At 43.0% G+C, this 12,201-nt stretch overlaps 1 protein-coding gene across 3 annotated transcripts in view; it reads right to left on the bottom strand.

Annotated features, from left to right (window-relative positions):
- dync2h1 (dynein cytoplasmic 2 heavy chain 1) overlaps positions 1 to 12,201 on the bottom strand; it is a 994,370-nt gene that overhangs the window by 86,593 nt on the left and 895,576 nt on the right. For all 3 annotated transcript variants that reach the window (XM_070892150.1, XM_070892151.1, XM_070892152.1), the window contains exon 85: positions 1,996 to 2,205. In XM_070892150.1, coding sequence (XP_070748251.1) covers positions 1,996 to 2,205 — 210 coding nt within the window. The remainder of the gene's footprint in view (positions 1 to 1,995; positions 2,206 to 12,201) is intronic.

Raw genomic sequence — 12,201 nt, 5'->3', positions numbered from 1 at the left:
TTAGGACCTGGACCAGCCAGGATCCGATCTTATTGGGTGTAAAACATTGTGTCCTTAGAGGTGATTGGTCGGCCATTCCCAAGGAAGTGTGTGATGAGACATAAGAACATAAGAATTAGGAACAGGAGTAGGCCATCTAGCCCCTCGAGCCTGCTCCGCCATTCAACAAGATCATGGCTGATCTGGCCGTGGACTCAGCTCCATTTACCTGCCCGCTCCCCGTAACCCTCAATTCCCTTATTGGTTAAAAATCTATCTATCTGTGACTTGAATACATTCAATGAACTAGCCTCAACTGCTTCCTTGGGCAGAGAATTCCACAGATTCACAATCCTCTGGGAGAAGAAATTCCTTCTCAACTCGGTTTTAAATTGGCTCCCCCGTATTTTGAGGCTGTGCCCCCTAGTTCTAGTCTCCCCGACCAGTGGAAACAACCTCTGAGAAGTCGAGAGGGTTAACTGAAGAAGCTTGCAGAGCAACGTGGGTGGCATTGATTGGACCCTGGACCTTGGGAAAGCCAGAAAACCTGTAAAACTGGATAGTCTTATCTTACTGCTGAGTTGCTGTGATGCTGTGATGCCAAAGTCGATGAATTCCCCAGCTGTCTCTAAAATTACGTCAGCTATCTGATGAATATATGCCCATAGTGCATCAAGTGATAATACAAAAATGCTCCTTGTCTACCCGAAATTATCTGGTGCACTAAGGTTTAGTGCAGTTATCACCTTCATAGCCACAGCAGTGCAGGCAGATGACTATGGCTACCGATCCTCACGCATTGGGTGACACAGCTCCCCTAGTACCTTTTTGGTGAAGCACGTTATTTGAGGACACATGTTCTCATTGAGGTCTTCATAGGACCTTGACTGCCTTTATGATCTGGGGTGGGGGCGGGGGGGAAGAGGAGGGCCTGGCAGCATCTGGTGGATCCAGCTTAAATGTTTCCTCTTTTCTCACTCTCCTTTGCTGCATCCTCTTCTACTCCTCTTCCACAATAATGGCATTCAAAGGTATGTCCATAGAGAATGACATACATGCTCCTCAGCAACCCGCACTGTGGATGAGAGGGGGTGGTTAAAATCTCCTGCCGGTCTCACACTCCCATAGGCAGTCAGAAGCAAGTTAAAAGAGAATCAAGGGATATGGGGATAGGGTGGGAAAGTGGAGTTGAGATTGAAGATCAGCACTGATCTTACTGAAAGGCAGAGCAGGCTCGAGGGGCCATATGGCCTACTTCTGTTCCTATTTCTTATGTTCTTATGTATGCTGAATGCCCAAAAATATTGCCCCAGAAAGTTGTCCTACTGCAATAATCACTACTAAAACTTTCAGCAGTCTTCATGCTCAAATAACCCTCAATTCTGCCAGTCTCAGTTAATCTTGGCAACAGCTGTACCCTATATTTCTCATTCCTAGTGCATTATCAACATAAATCCAGAAAATCAAGGGCTGCAGCAGCATTGGTCCTCATTATAATATTGGTAATTAGATGTATGAGAACTCAGCAGATGAATCACAGGAAGGGCCAAGTCATGCTAGTAAATTTGAAAGGATCGATGATGGGGCAGAAAACCAGCAGAAATGACTTGCACCTTAATTTGCTGGTGAGAAAAAGTACTTGCTCAATTTAACACTACAGACCTGATGAAAAAAGTGTGGAATTTCAGGAAAGTCCAGTGAACTAGATAAAGAATTTAATCTTCATTTTCGAGCTTGTGAAATCATCTATACATATTATTGTTCACCAATATTTTGCAAGTGTTTGGAAGTGTTTTATTTTTATTTGACTATATTTGAATGTCAACTGTCTCTCTATTATTAACCTCATCTACTTGGATCAGGAATATTTTGTTTATTTCACATCTATTATATTCTTCAAAAGAGCGTAACCAAACAGTCCTGAAACTCACCAACCTATTTATGATTATCTAAAGTGGAACAAATACAAAATGCATAATGAAACAAAAATATATTTTTCAGAAGGTCAATCTGTACCTCTTGATTCATTAGTGCAGTGGCCAACTTCTGCACAGAAGATGTCAGTAAAGATGTTCCTCTTATCACTTTGCTTATTGCTGCCAGAGACTGATGGACGCTTTGCACCAGGCGAATGGCATTGTATTGTTCCAAGGCTATGAATGACTGGATTGGGGAGCCCTGCTTCTCATTTGGAGGGGATATCTTTTGGTGGATCAGTTGAGAGCCCTGGAAAGAAAATAAGGCAGATATTAATAAAGATAATAATATATACTTTTTTAAATGCTTATTGAAAAACTTTAGTTTTTTCATTTTGTAAAAGACATTTAGTGAATTTTTGTGCTTAATTCGTTGTGTAGATATGCTCTGTGGGGCAATCTTTATCTATTGAAGTCAATGGAGAGTAATATTGGGCGGGGTGTAAAACCAATGCTCCACCATGGGTTTCCTGCCCAGTGAGATAGGTTAAAATTGCCCCCTCCAAGTCAGAACTAGCATGAGTTAGGATCTCTACTCTACTGTCCCGACAGTATAACCCTACTTTGAAACAGGTCCCACTAAACTGGTGTGACATTTCATTTCTCACACCAGTTGTCCATGTAACATCTTATCCAAAAGGCAGCATTTCTGACAATGCATCATTCCCTCAATAGTGCACTAGAGTGTTATTCGAGTGTATGTTCTCAAGGCCTGGGTAGGGATTTACCTCAGAATCATCGAATAATACAGAACAGGCAAAGGCCATTAGGTCTATTGTGCCTGTGCTGGCTCTTTGGTAGAGCTATTCAATTAGTCTCACTCCCCTGTTGTTTTCCTATAGCCCTGTAATATTTTTCCAATTCCCTTTCGAAAGTTACTGTTGAATCTGCCTCCACCACCCTTTCAGGCAGTGCATTCTAGATCACAATAACGGCTGTGTAAAAAGTTTCCTTATGTCAGCTCTGGTTCCTTTGCCAAACACCTTAAATCTATGTCCTCTGGTTATCAACAGTTCTGCCACTGGAACCAGTTCCTCCTTAATTACCCTATCAAAACCGTTCATGATTTTGAACAACCTATCTTAACTTTTTCTGCTCTAAGGAGATCCCCAGCTTTTCTATAGACGAGGGGATTAAATGCAGTATCTCCAAATTTGCGGATGACACTAAGTTGGGTGGCAGTGTGAGCTGCGAGGAGGATGCTATTAGGCTGCAGAGTGACTTGGATAGGTTAGGTGAGTGGGCAAATGCATGGCAGATGAAGTATAATGTGGATAAATGTGAGGTTATCCACTTTGGTGGTAAAAACAGAGAGACAGACTATTATCTGAATGGTGACAGATTAGGAAAAGGGAAGGTGCAACGAGACCTGGGTGTCATGGTACATCAGTCATTGAAGGTTAGCATGCAGGTACAGCAGGCGGTTAAGAAAGCAAATGGCATGTTGGCCTTCATAGCGAGGGGATTTGAATACAGGGGCAGGGAGGTGTTGCTACAGTTGTACAGGGCCTTGGTGAGGCCACACCTGGAGTATTGTGTACAGTTTTGGTCTCCTAACTTGAGGAAGGACATTCTTGCTATTGAGGGAGTGCAGCGAAGATTCACCAGACTGATTCCCGGGATGGCGGGACTGATCTATCAAGAAAGACTGGATCAACTGGGCTTGTATTCACTGGAGTTCAGAAGAATGAGAGGGGACCTCATGGAAACGTTTAAAATTCTGACGGGTTTAGACAGGTTAGATGCAGGAAGAATGTTCCCAATGTTGGGGAAGTCCAGAACCAGGGTCACAGTCTGACGATAAGGGGTAAGCCATTTAGGACCGAGATGAGGAGAAACTTCTTCACCCAGAGAGTGGTGAACCTGTGGAATTCTCTACCACAGAAAGTAGTTGAGGCCAATTCACTAAATATATTCAAAAGGGAGTTAGATGAAGTCCTTACTACTCGGGGGATCAAGGGTTATGGCGAGAAAGCAGGAAGGGGGTACTGAAGTTTCATGTTCAGCCATGAACTCATTGTGGCGGTGCAGGCTAGAAGGGCTGAATGGCCTGCTCCTGCACCTATTTTCTATGTTTCTATGTTATGTTTCTAAAGTCTTGCATCCTTTTCTAATAAATCTCTTCTGCACCCTCTCCAAGGCCTTGACTTCCTTTCTAAAGTGTGGTGCCCAGACAATACTCCAGCTGATGCATAACCAGTGTTTTATAAAGGTTTAGCATAACTTCCTTGTTTTTGTACTTTGGACCTCTCTGTTCCTGTACCTCTTTTAACATTGTTTAATTTTGTTTTTATTTCCTCCCCTCATTCATTCTTCCTACCAAAATGTATCACTTCACACCTCTCTGTTAAATTTCATCTGCCAGTGTCCTCCAGAAGTCTGCTACTAGCCTTCTCATTGTTTACAACATTTCCAAGTTTCATGTCATCTGCAAACTTTGAAATTATGTCCTATATACCCAAGTCCAGGTCATTAACATATATCAAAATGAGCAGTGTTCCTCACACCAACCCCTGGGGATCACCACTGTATACTTCCTTTCAGTCTGAAAAACAACCGTTCAATTTCTCAGCTTTTTGTCTCTTGGTCAATTTCATATTCACACTGCCACTACCTCTTTCATCCCATGGGCTTTCATTTTGCTAACAAGTCTATCATGTGGTACTTTGTCAAACGCCTTTTGAAAGTCCATGTACACATCAACTGCACTACCCCTCATCAACCCCCTCTGTACTTCATCAAATAACTCAATCAAGTTAGTAACACAATTTGCTTTCAACAAATACATGCTGACTTTCATTTATTAGCTTATACTTCTACAAATACTAATTAATTTTGTCCCGGATTATTGTCTCTAAAAGTTTCCTCACCATCGACGTTCGGCTGACTGGCCTGCAGTTGTCTAGTTTATCCCTCTCCCCCTTTTTAAACAGGGGTGTAACATTTGCAATCCTCCAGTCCTCTGGCAGCATCCCCATATCGAAGGAGGATTGGAAGATTGTGACCGGAGCCCCCGCAATGCCCACCCTTACTTCCCTCATTAACCACAACTTTCAGAAGAGAGTGTTTTAAGAATGCTTTCAATTTGACATTTCAGAACAATGTATAAGTGCAGGGGCAGCAATGAAAGGAATGTGTGGTTGTTCATCAATCTAGTACATTTTGATTAGGATTATATTTAGGATGTAAATGCAAATTATCTAACGTACTGTTCAATAAACACTGATCATTATTTATGAACGTTATGGATAGGGTCCTGAATATGTAGCAAGTGACAGTGCTCCAGGGAAGCAGGATCTGCTGCCTGTTACTGGTCCTTACAATAAATTGATTCAATAAAAAAGTAGGGAAATCCATTTTGATGTCATTTTGCAACCACTGATTACTATAATATGGTGCAAACCTTTCAAATAGAGCAGTTCATAGCATTACATACTTACCAACTGTTGTAAGTTTATCATTTGTTTTGCAGATCACTTTAACGGCACTTTCACAAAGAACTGTAGCATTGATATTTTTATTTAATGTTTGTTGGGACATTACCAGAAAATGAAAGATAAATAATAAAAAGCTATTAATTGTATCTTTTGTTGTTGACAAACTCAATTCACATTCTAAAATCAATATTTTATTTCTGTACAGCTGGAAGTTAACTGCTGCCCTTTCAAGGAAGAGTATTTATCTGCAATAAAGGTCAAGACTAAAAACCACAATAGAGGCAATCTCATATTATACTTATGAAAAATCATAGCTGAAAATTTATTACACTGAATACTTAAAGCCTAATGTGAGATGACTATTTATCTGATATTTTGACAGTATTCAATTCCAAACTGCAATTAAATATGTAGAAGTTTTGCAAACGTAAAGCACAATTTCTACAAAGTTTAATAAGGAATTTCTAAAACTAATACACAATAATTCACAGAAAGAAAAAAAATGTAACATGAAAATCTTTCTTGTACTTCAGACTTTATTTAAAAACATCAGTGTGAGGCCCTGGCGATAGCTGCCAGGCCTCATTTGTATAATTGATGGGCTGCCCATGCAATCGTGTTGGTGATGGGCCGCTCACCTATTTTCAGGGTGGAATTTCTTACAAGTTGCCTGCTTACTATTTAAAGTGAAAGGTCATTGACCTGAATCATTAACCCTATGTTTTTTTCACCACATATGCTGCCTGATGTGCTGCATGTTTCCAGCATTTTCTGTTCTATTCTCAGATTTCCAGCATCTGCAGTATTTTGCTTTCTTGCCATTGATGTCCTGCTGAATTTTGCTATGATAATTATCACCCGCACGCTTTTATCGACACCAACACCTTGGCTGCCCGTGCTTGCAAACAACGCACCACCACACCTACACTGCAAAATGCAATCTCCAGAGAATACAACCGCTATACCAGCAAAGACAACCTACTACCAACCTGGCCCAAATCTAGAAAGCCAATTTGAACTGTCACCGAAGCGCTTCAGTGATCTCCATTCAGCTTTGATGACCGATGGTGAAATGCTTGGAAGAACTGTGACGTACAGAATGGATTCCTTATAGAGGATCCCACAATACAACGTGAAGGTTCAAACCGTCCTCGCAAACAATGGACAATCATCAGCAGCCTCAGAACTATTCATAGTTGATGCTGCCACCTTCTCCAGAGATGGAAGATTAAAGCACCCTCATCATGCAACTGTGGAGCTCCTAATCAGACCCTGGTGCACATCATTGAGCACTGCCCTCAGGAAATTCGCAGGCAGCTGACAAGATATCTACACTGTTACACCAGAAGCTTTGGCCTGGATATCTGACTTAGATATTGACATTTGATTTGCTATTATCATACGAAAAAGAAGATTTTACTTTCTGCTTCAATTTTTGGCTGGCTTTGTGCAAAGTTTGGACGACTGTAAAATGAGTCATATTAGAGCACTCAGGTTCAGGTGTGGGAGTGCTGGTTCAGGAGGTGATGGCATGCGGGAAGTTCCCAGTTGATGACAGTAATGTGTCAACATAAAATATGCAGCAAGCATACTGAGGAGTGACAGAGATACTAAACTTCCAGAGATTCATCCCTAGGTCCTGGATTCAGTACAGGAAACAGTCACACACTTTACCTGTTACTGGTTGCCTACACAACAGGCTCTAACAGCATCCTGTCTTCACCTGGTAGCAAATGCTAAAAGACTGCACTCCTCTGATGAATGCTGCCTCAGTTCACAGTCCAGCCACTTTCTTTTCATTCATCACTTACCCATCCTGCTCACAAATCATTGCTTCTCACTCTCAGGAAGCAAACTGTATGTAGAAGCCCCACACATAAGCACATTTCTTTTCAACAGTCACTCACCAAATCTATCCCTCGCTTTCTGCGGGACAAAATAGCGCAGAATGTAAGATTGAAGAGAAAAAATGGGCGAGAACCAGCAAGCATTCTCACCAAGATGGAGTTAGCAGCCTTGGATATTGTCGGGCCATCAACAGTGAAAAGCATCGGCGATGGCAAGGCTGGGCTGCATTCGGCAGCGTGCCTGCCTATTGTACTCTTTCTTTGACGTCAAGCAATTATACATTCAAGCAACTTGTCAACTTTATTCTACATCCATGTGATGATACCAATCATCTGCTACTGGGTTGGGAAAGGTTTGAGGGGAATGAGTAGATCAAGTTAAGTGTTGGGTAATCAACTAATCCCCAACATCTCTGCCTGAAAGCTGGTACAGGTACAAGGTCCCTGTTGTGTATGGAAAAAGAGTCAGACTGAACACTGTGAGCTCAAAGTAAATTGTAACCTTAGTTCTTTTATTGCAGCTCTCCAGAGTGCCTCTCCAACCTGTGAAGCCTCCTTAAATACCTGTGCTCCCAAGAGATTATGAGATCCCTTGGGATTCCAGGGGATGAGCCCTCTGGTGGCTGTACAGAGTAACTACAAGTATAACAGTCCCGAATCCAGAATTCCAAAAACTGGAATTGTTCAAAAACCGGACATTTTTGAGGCAGCCAAAATGGCGACATCGGACGGTGAGATACAAAGAAACTGGTAAAAAAACGCAGCGCAGGGAGGCCATGAGTGGCAAGAATCAGCAGGCGGCAAGGAGCGCCAACACCGAGGTCTGAAAACCGGCAAAACCCAAAAACCGGCACGGATTCAGTCTCGAGGTTGCCGGATTTTGGACTATTGATTTTCTTGTCCGAAATACGGCAAAACCCAAAAACCGGCATGGATTTGGTCCCGAGTTTGCCGGATTTCAGATATTGTACTTGTACCTTCATCCTCCCTCTTCTGCTCCTTCCTTGCCTTCATTCAATTCTTCCTCATCAGATGAGGAGAGGTCTTCTTGTTGTCATTCCTCTAAGTGCATTCCTCTTTGCATAGCGAGGTTGTGCAGGATTTACAGAACGGAAGGAGGCCATTTCGGCCCATCGTGTCCGCGCTGGCCGACCAAGAGCTATCCAGCCTAATCCCACTTTCCAGCTTTTGGTCTGCAGCCCTGTAGGTGACAGCACTTTAAGTGCACATCCAAGTATCTTTTAAATGTGGTGAGGGTTTCTGCCTCTACCACCCTTTCAGGCAGTGAGTTCCAGACCCCCACCACCCTCTGGGTAAAGAAATTTCCCCTCGTATCTTCTCTAAACCTGCCCCCAATGACTTTAAATCTATTCCCCCTGATTGTTGACCCCTCTGCTAATGGAAATGGGTGCTTCCTATCCACTATATCCAGGCTCTTCATAATTTTATATACCTCAATCAGGGCTCCCCTTACCCTCTCTGTTCCAAAGAAAACAGACCCAGCATCTGCAATCTTTCCTCTTACCGAAAATTCTCCAAGCCAGGCAACATTCTTGTAAATCTCTTCTGCACCCTTTCCAGTGCAATCACTCATTCCTGTAACGTGGTGACTAGAACTGCATACAGTACTCCAGCTGTGGCCTAACCATTGTTTTATACAGTTGAAGCATAGCCGCCGAGTTCTTGTATACCATGCCTCGACTTATAAAGACAAGTATTCCATATGCCTTCTTAACTGCCATATCTACCTGGCCTGCTACCTTCAGGGATCTGTGGACCTGCACTCCAAGGTCCCTTTGTTCATCTACACTTTTCAGTGTAATCCCATTTAATGTGTATTCCCTTGCCTTGTTAGACCTCCCCAAATGTATTACCTCACAGTTATCTGGATTGAATTCCATTTGCCACTGTTCTGCCCACCTCACCAGTACATTGATACCTTCCTGCAATCCGCAGCTTTCTTCTTCATTATCAACCACATGCCTATTTTAGTGTCATCTGCAATCTTCTTAATCATACCCCCAACATTTAAGTCCAAGTCATTGATATATACCACAAAAAGCAAGGGACCCAGCACTGAGCCCTGCGGAACCCCACTGGATACAGCCTTCCAGTCACAAAAACACCCATGGTATGTTGCCTCCCTGGTGCAAGAGTCAAGGATGTCTCGGAGCGGCTGCAGGACATTTTGAAGGGGGAGGGCGAACCAGTTGTTGTGGTGCATATCGGTAAAAAACGGGATGAGGTCCTACAAGCTGAATTTAGGGAGCTAGGAGTTAAATTACAAAGTAGGACCTCAAAGGTAGTAATCTCAGGATTGCTAACAGTGCCACGTGCTAGTCAGAGTAGAAATAGCAGGATAGCTAAGATGAATACGTGGCTTGAAGAGTGGTGCAGGAGGCAGGCATTCAAATTCCTGGGACATTGGAACCAGTTCTGGGGGAGGTGGGACCAGTACAAACCGGACGGTCTGCACCTGGGCAGCACTGGAACTGATGTCCTGGGCGGAGTGTTTGCTAGTGCTGTTGGAGAGGGGTTAAACTAATATGGCAGGGGGATGGGAACCTATGCAGGGAGACAGAGGGAAGTAGAATGGGGGCAGAAGCAAAAGATAGAAAGAAGAAAAGTAAAAGCGGAGGGCAGAGAAACCCAAGGCAAAAAGCAAAAAAGGCCACATTACAGAAAAATTCTAAAGGGCCAAAGTGTGTTAAAAAGACTAGCCTGAAGGCTCTGTGCCTCAATGCAAGGAGTTTTTGTAACTGTGACGAATTAACTGCGCAGACAGCTATTAACGAATATGATATAATTGGCATCACGAAGACATGGCTCCAGGGTGACCAAGACTGTAAAATCAACATCCAGGGGTATTCAACATTCAGGAAGGATAGACAGAAAGGAAAAGGAGGTGGGGTAGCATTGCTGGGTAAGAGGAAATTAACGCAATAGTAAGGAAGGACATTGGCTTGGATGATGTGGAATTGGTATGGGTGGAGCTACGGAATGCCAAAGGGCAGAAAACGCTAGTGGGAGTTGTGTACAGACCATCAAACAGTAGTAGTGAGGTTGGGGACAGCATCAAACAAGAAATTAGGGATGCGTGCAATAAAGGTACAGCAGTTATCATGGGTGACTTTAATCTACATATAGATTGGACTAACCAAACTGGTAGTAATACGGTGGAGGAGGGTTTCCTGGAGTGTATTCGGGATGGTTTTCTAAACCAATATGTCAAGGAACCAACTAGAAAACTGGCAATCCTAGACTGGGTGATGTGTAATGAGAAAGGACTAATAGCAATCTTGTTGTGCGAGGCCCCTTGGGGAAGAGTGACCACAATATGGTAGAATTCTTTATTGAGATGGAGAGTGACACAGTTAATTCAGAGACTAGGGTCCTGAACTTAAGGAAAGGTAAGATCACATGGATGAACTTCAACAATTGTCTGGCGTAAAAATAAAATGGGGAAGGTGGCTCAATCGTGGCTAACAAGGGAAATTAGGGATAGTGTTAAATCCAAGGAAGAGGCATATAAATTAGCCAGAAAAAGCAGCAAACCTGAGGACTCGGAGAAATTTAGAATTCAGCAGAGGAGGACAAGGGCTTAATTAGGAGGGGGAATATAGAGTATGAGAGGAAGCTTGCTGGGAACATAAAAACTGACTGCAAAGGCTTCTATAGATATGTGAAGAGAAAAAGATTAGTGAAGACAAACGAGAGGCCCGTGCAGTCAGAATCAGGTGAAATTATAATGGGGAACAAAGAAATGACAGACCAATTGAACAAATACTTTGGCTCTGTCTTCATGAAGGAAGACACAAATAACCTTCCGGAAATACTAGGGGACTGGGGGTCTAGCGAGAAGGAGGAACTGAAGGAAATTCTTATTAGGCGGGAAATTGTGTTTGGGAAATTGATGGGATTGAAGGCCGATAAATCCACACGGCCGGATAGTCTGCATCCCAGAGTACTTAAGGAAGTGGCCCTAGAAATAGTGGATGCATTGGTGATCATTTTCCAACAGTCTATTAACTCTGGATCAGTTCCTATGGACTGGAGGGTAGCTAATGTAATACCACTTTTTAAAAAAGGAGGGAGAGAGGAAATGGGTAATTATAGACCGGTTAGCCTAACATCAGTAGTGAGGAAAATGTTGGAATCAATTATTAAAGATGAAATAGCAGCGCATTTGGAAAGCAGTGACAGGATCGGTCCAAGTCAGCATGGATTTATGCTTGACAAATCTTCTGGAATTTTTTGAGGATGTGGACAAGGGAGAACCAGTGGATGTGGTGTATTTGGACTTTCAAAAGGCTTTTGACAAGGTCCCACACAAGAGTTTGGTGCGTAAAATTAAAGCACATGGTATTGGGGGTAATGTACTGACGTGGATAGAGAACTGGTTGGCAGACAGGGAGCAGAGAGTCGGGATAAACGGGTCCTTTTCAGAATGGCAGGCAGTGACAAGTGGGGTGCCGCAGGGCTCAGTGCTGGGATCCCAGCTATTTGCAATATACATCAATGATTTAGATGAAGGAATTGAGTGTAATATCTCCAAGTTTGCAGATGACACTAAGATGGGTGGTGGCGTGAGTTGCGAGGAGGATGCTAAGAGGCTGCAGGGTGACTTGGACAAGTTAGGTGAGTAAGTAAATGCATGGCAGATGCAGTATAATGTGGATAAATGTGATATTATCCACTTTGGTGGCAAAAACACAAAGGCAGAATATTATCTGAATGGCGGCAGATTAGGAAAAGGGGAGGTGCAACGAGACCTGGGTGTCATGGTACATCAGTCATTGAAAGTTGGCATGCAAGTACAGCAGGCGGTGAAGAAGGCAAATGGCATATTGGCCTTCATAGCTAGGGGATTTGAGTATAGGAGCAAGGAGGTCTTACTGCAGTTGTACAGGGCCTTGGTGAGGCCTCACCTGGAATATTGTGTTCAGTTTTGGTCTCCTAATC

Source organism: Pristiophorus japonicus, chromosome 10, assembly GCF_044704955.1.
Source record: "Pristiophorus japonicus isolate sPriJap1 chromosome 10, sPriJap1.hap1, whole genome shotgun sequence".
NCBI lineage: Eukaryota > Metazoa > Chordata > Chondrichthyes > Pristiophoridae > Pristiophorus > Pristiophorus japonicus.
Note: the sequence above shows the minus strand (reverse complement) of the source record. Positions and strands in the feature narration are given on the sequence as shown.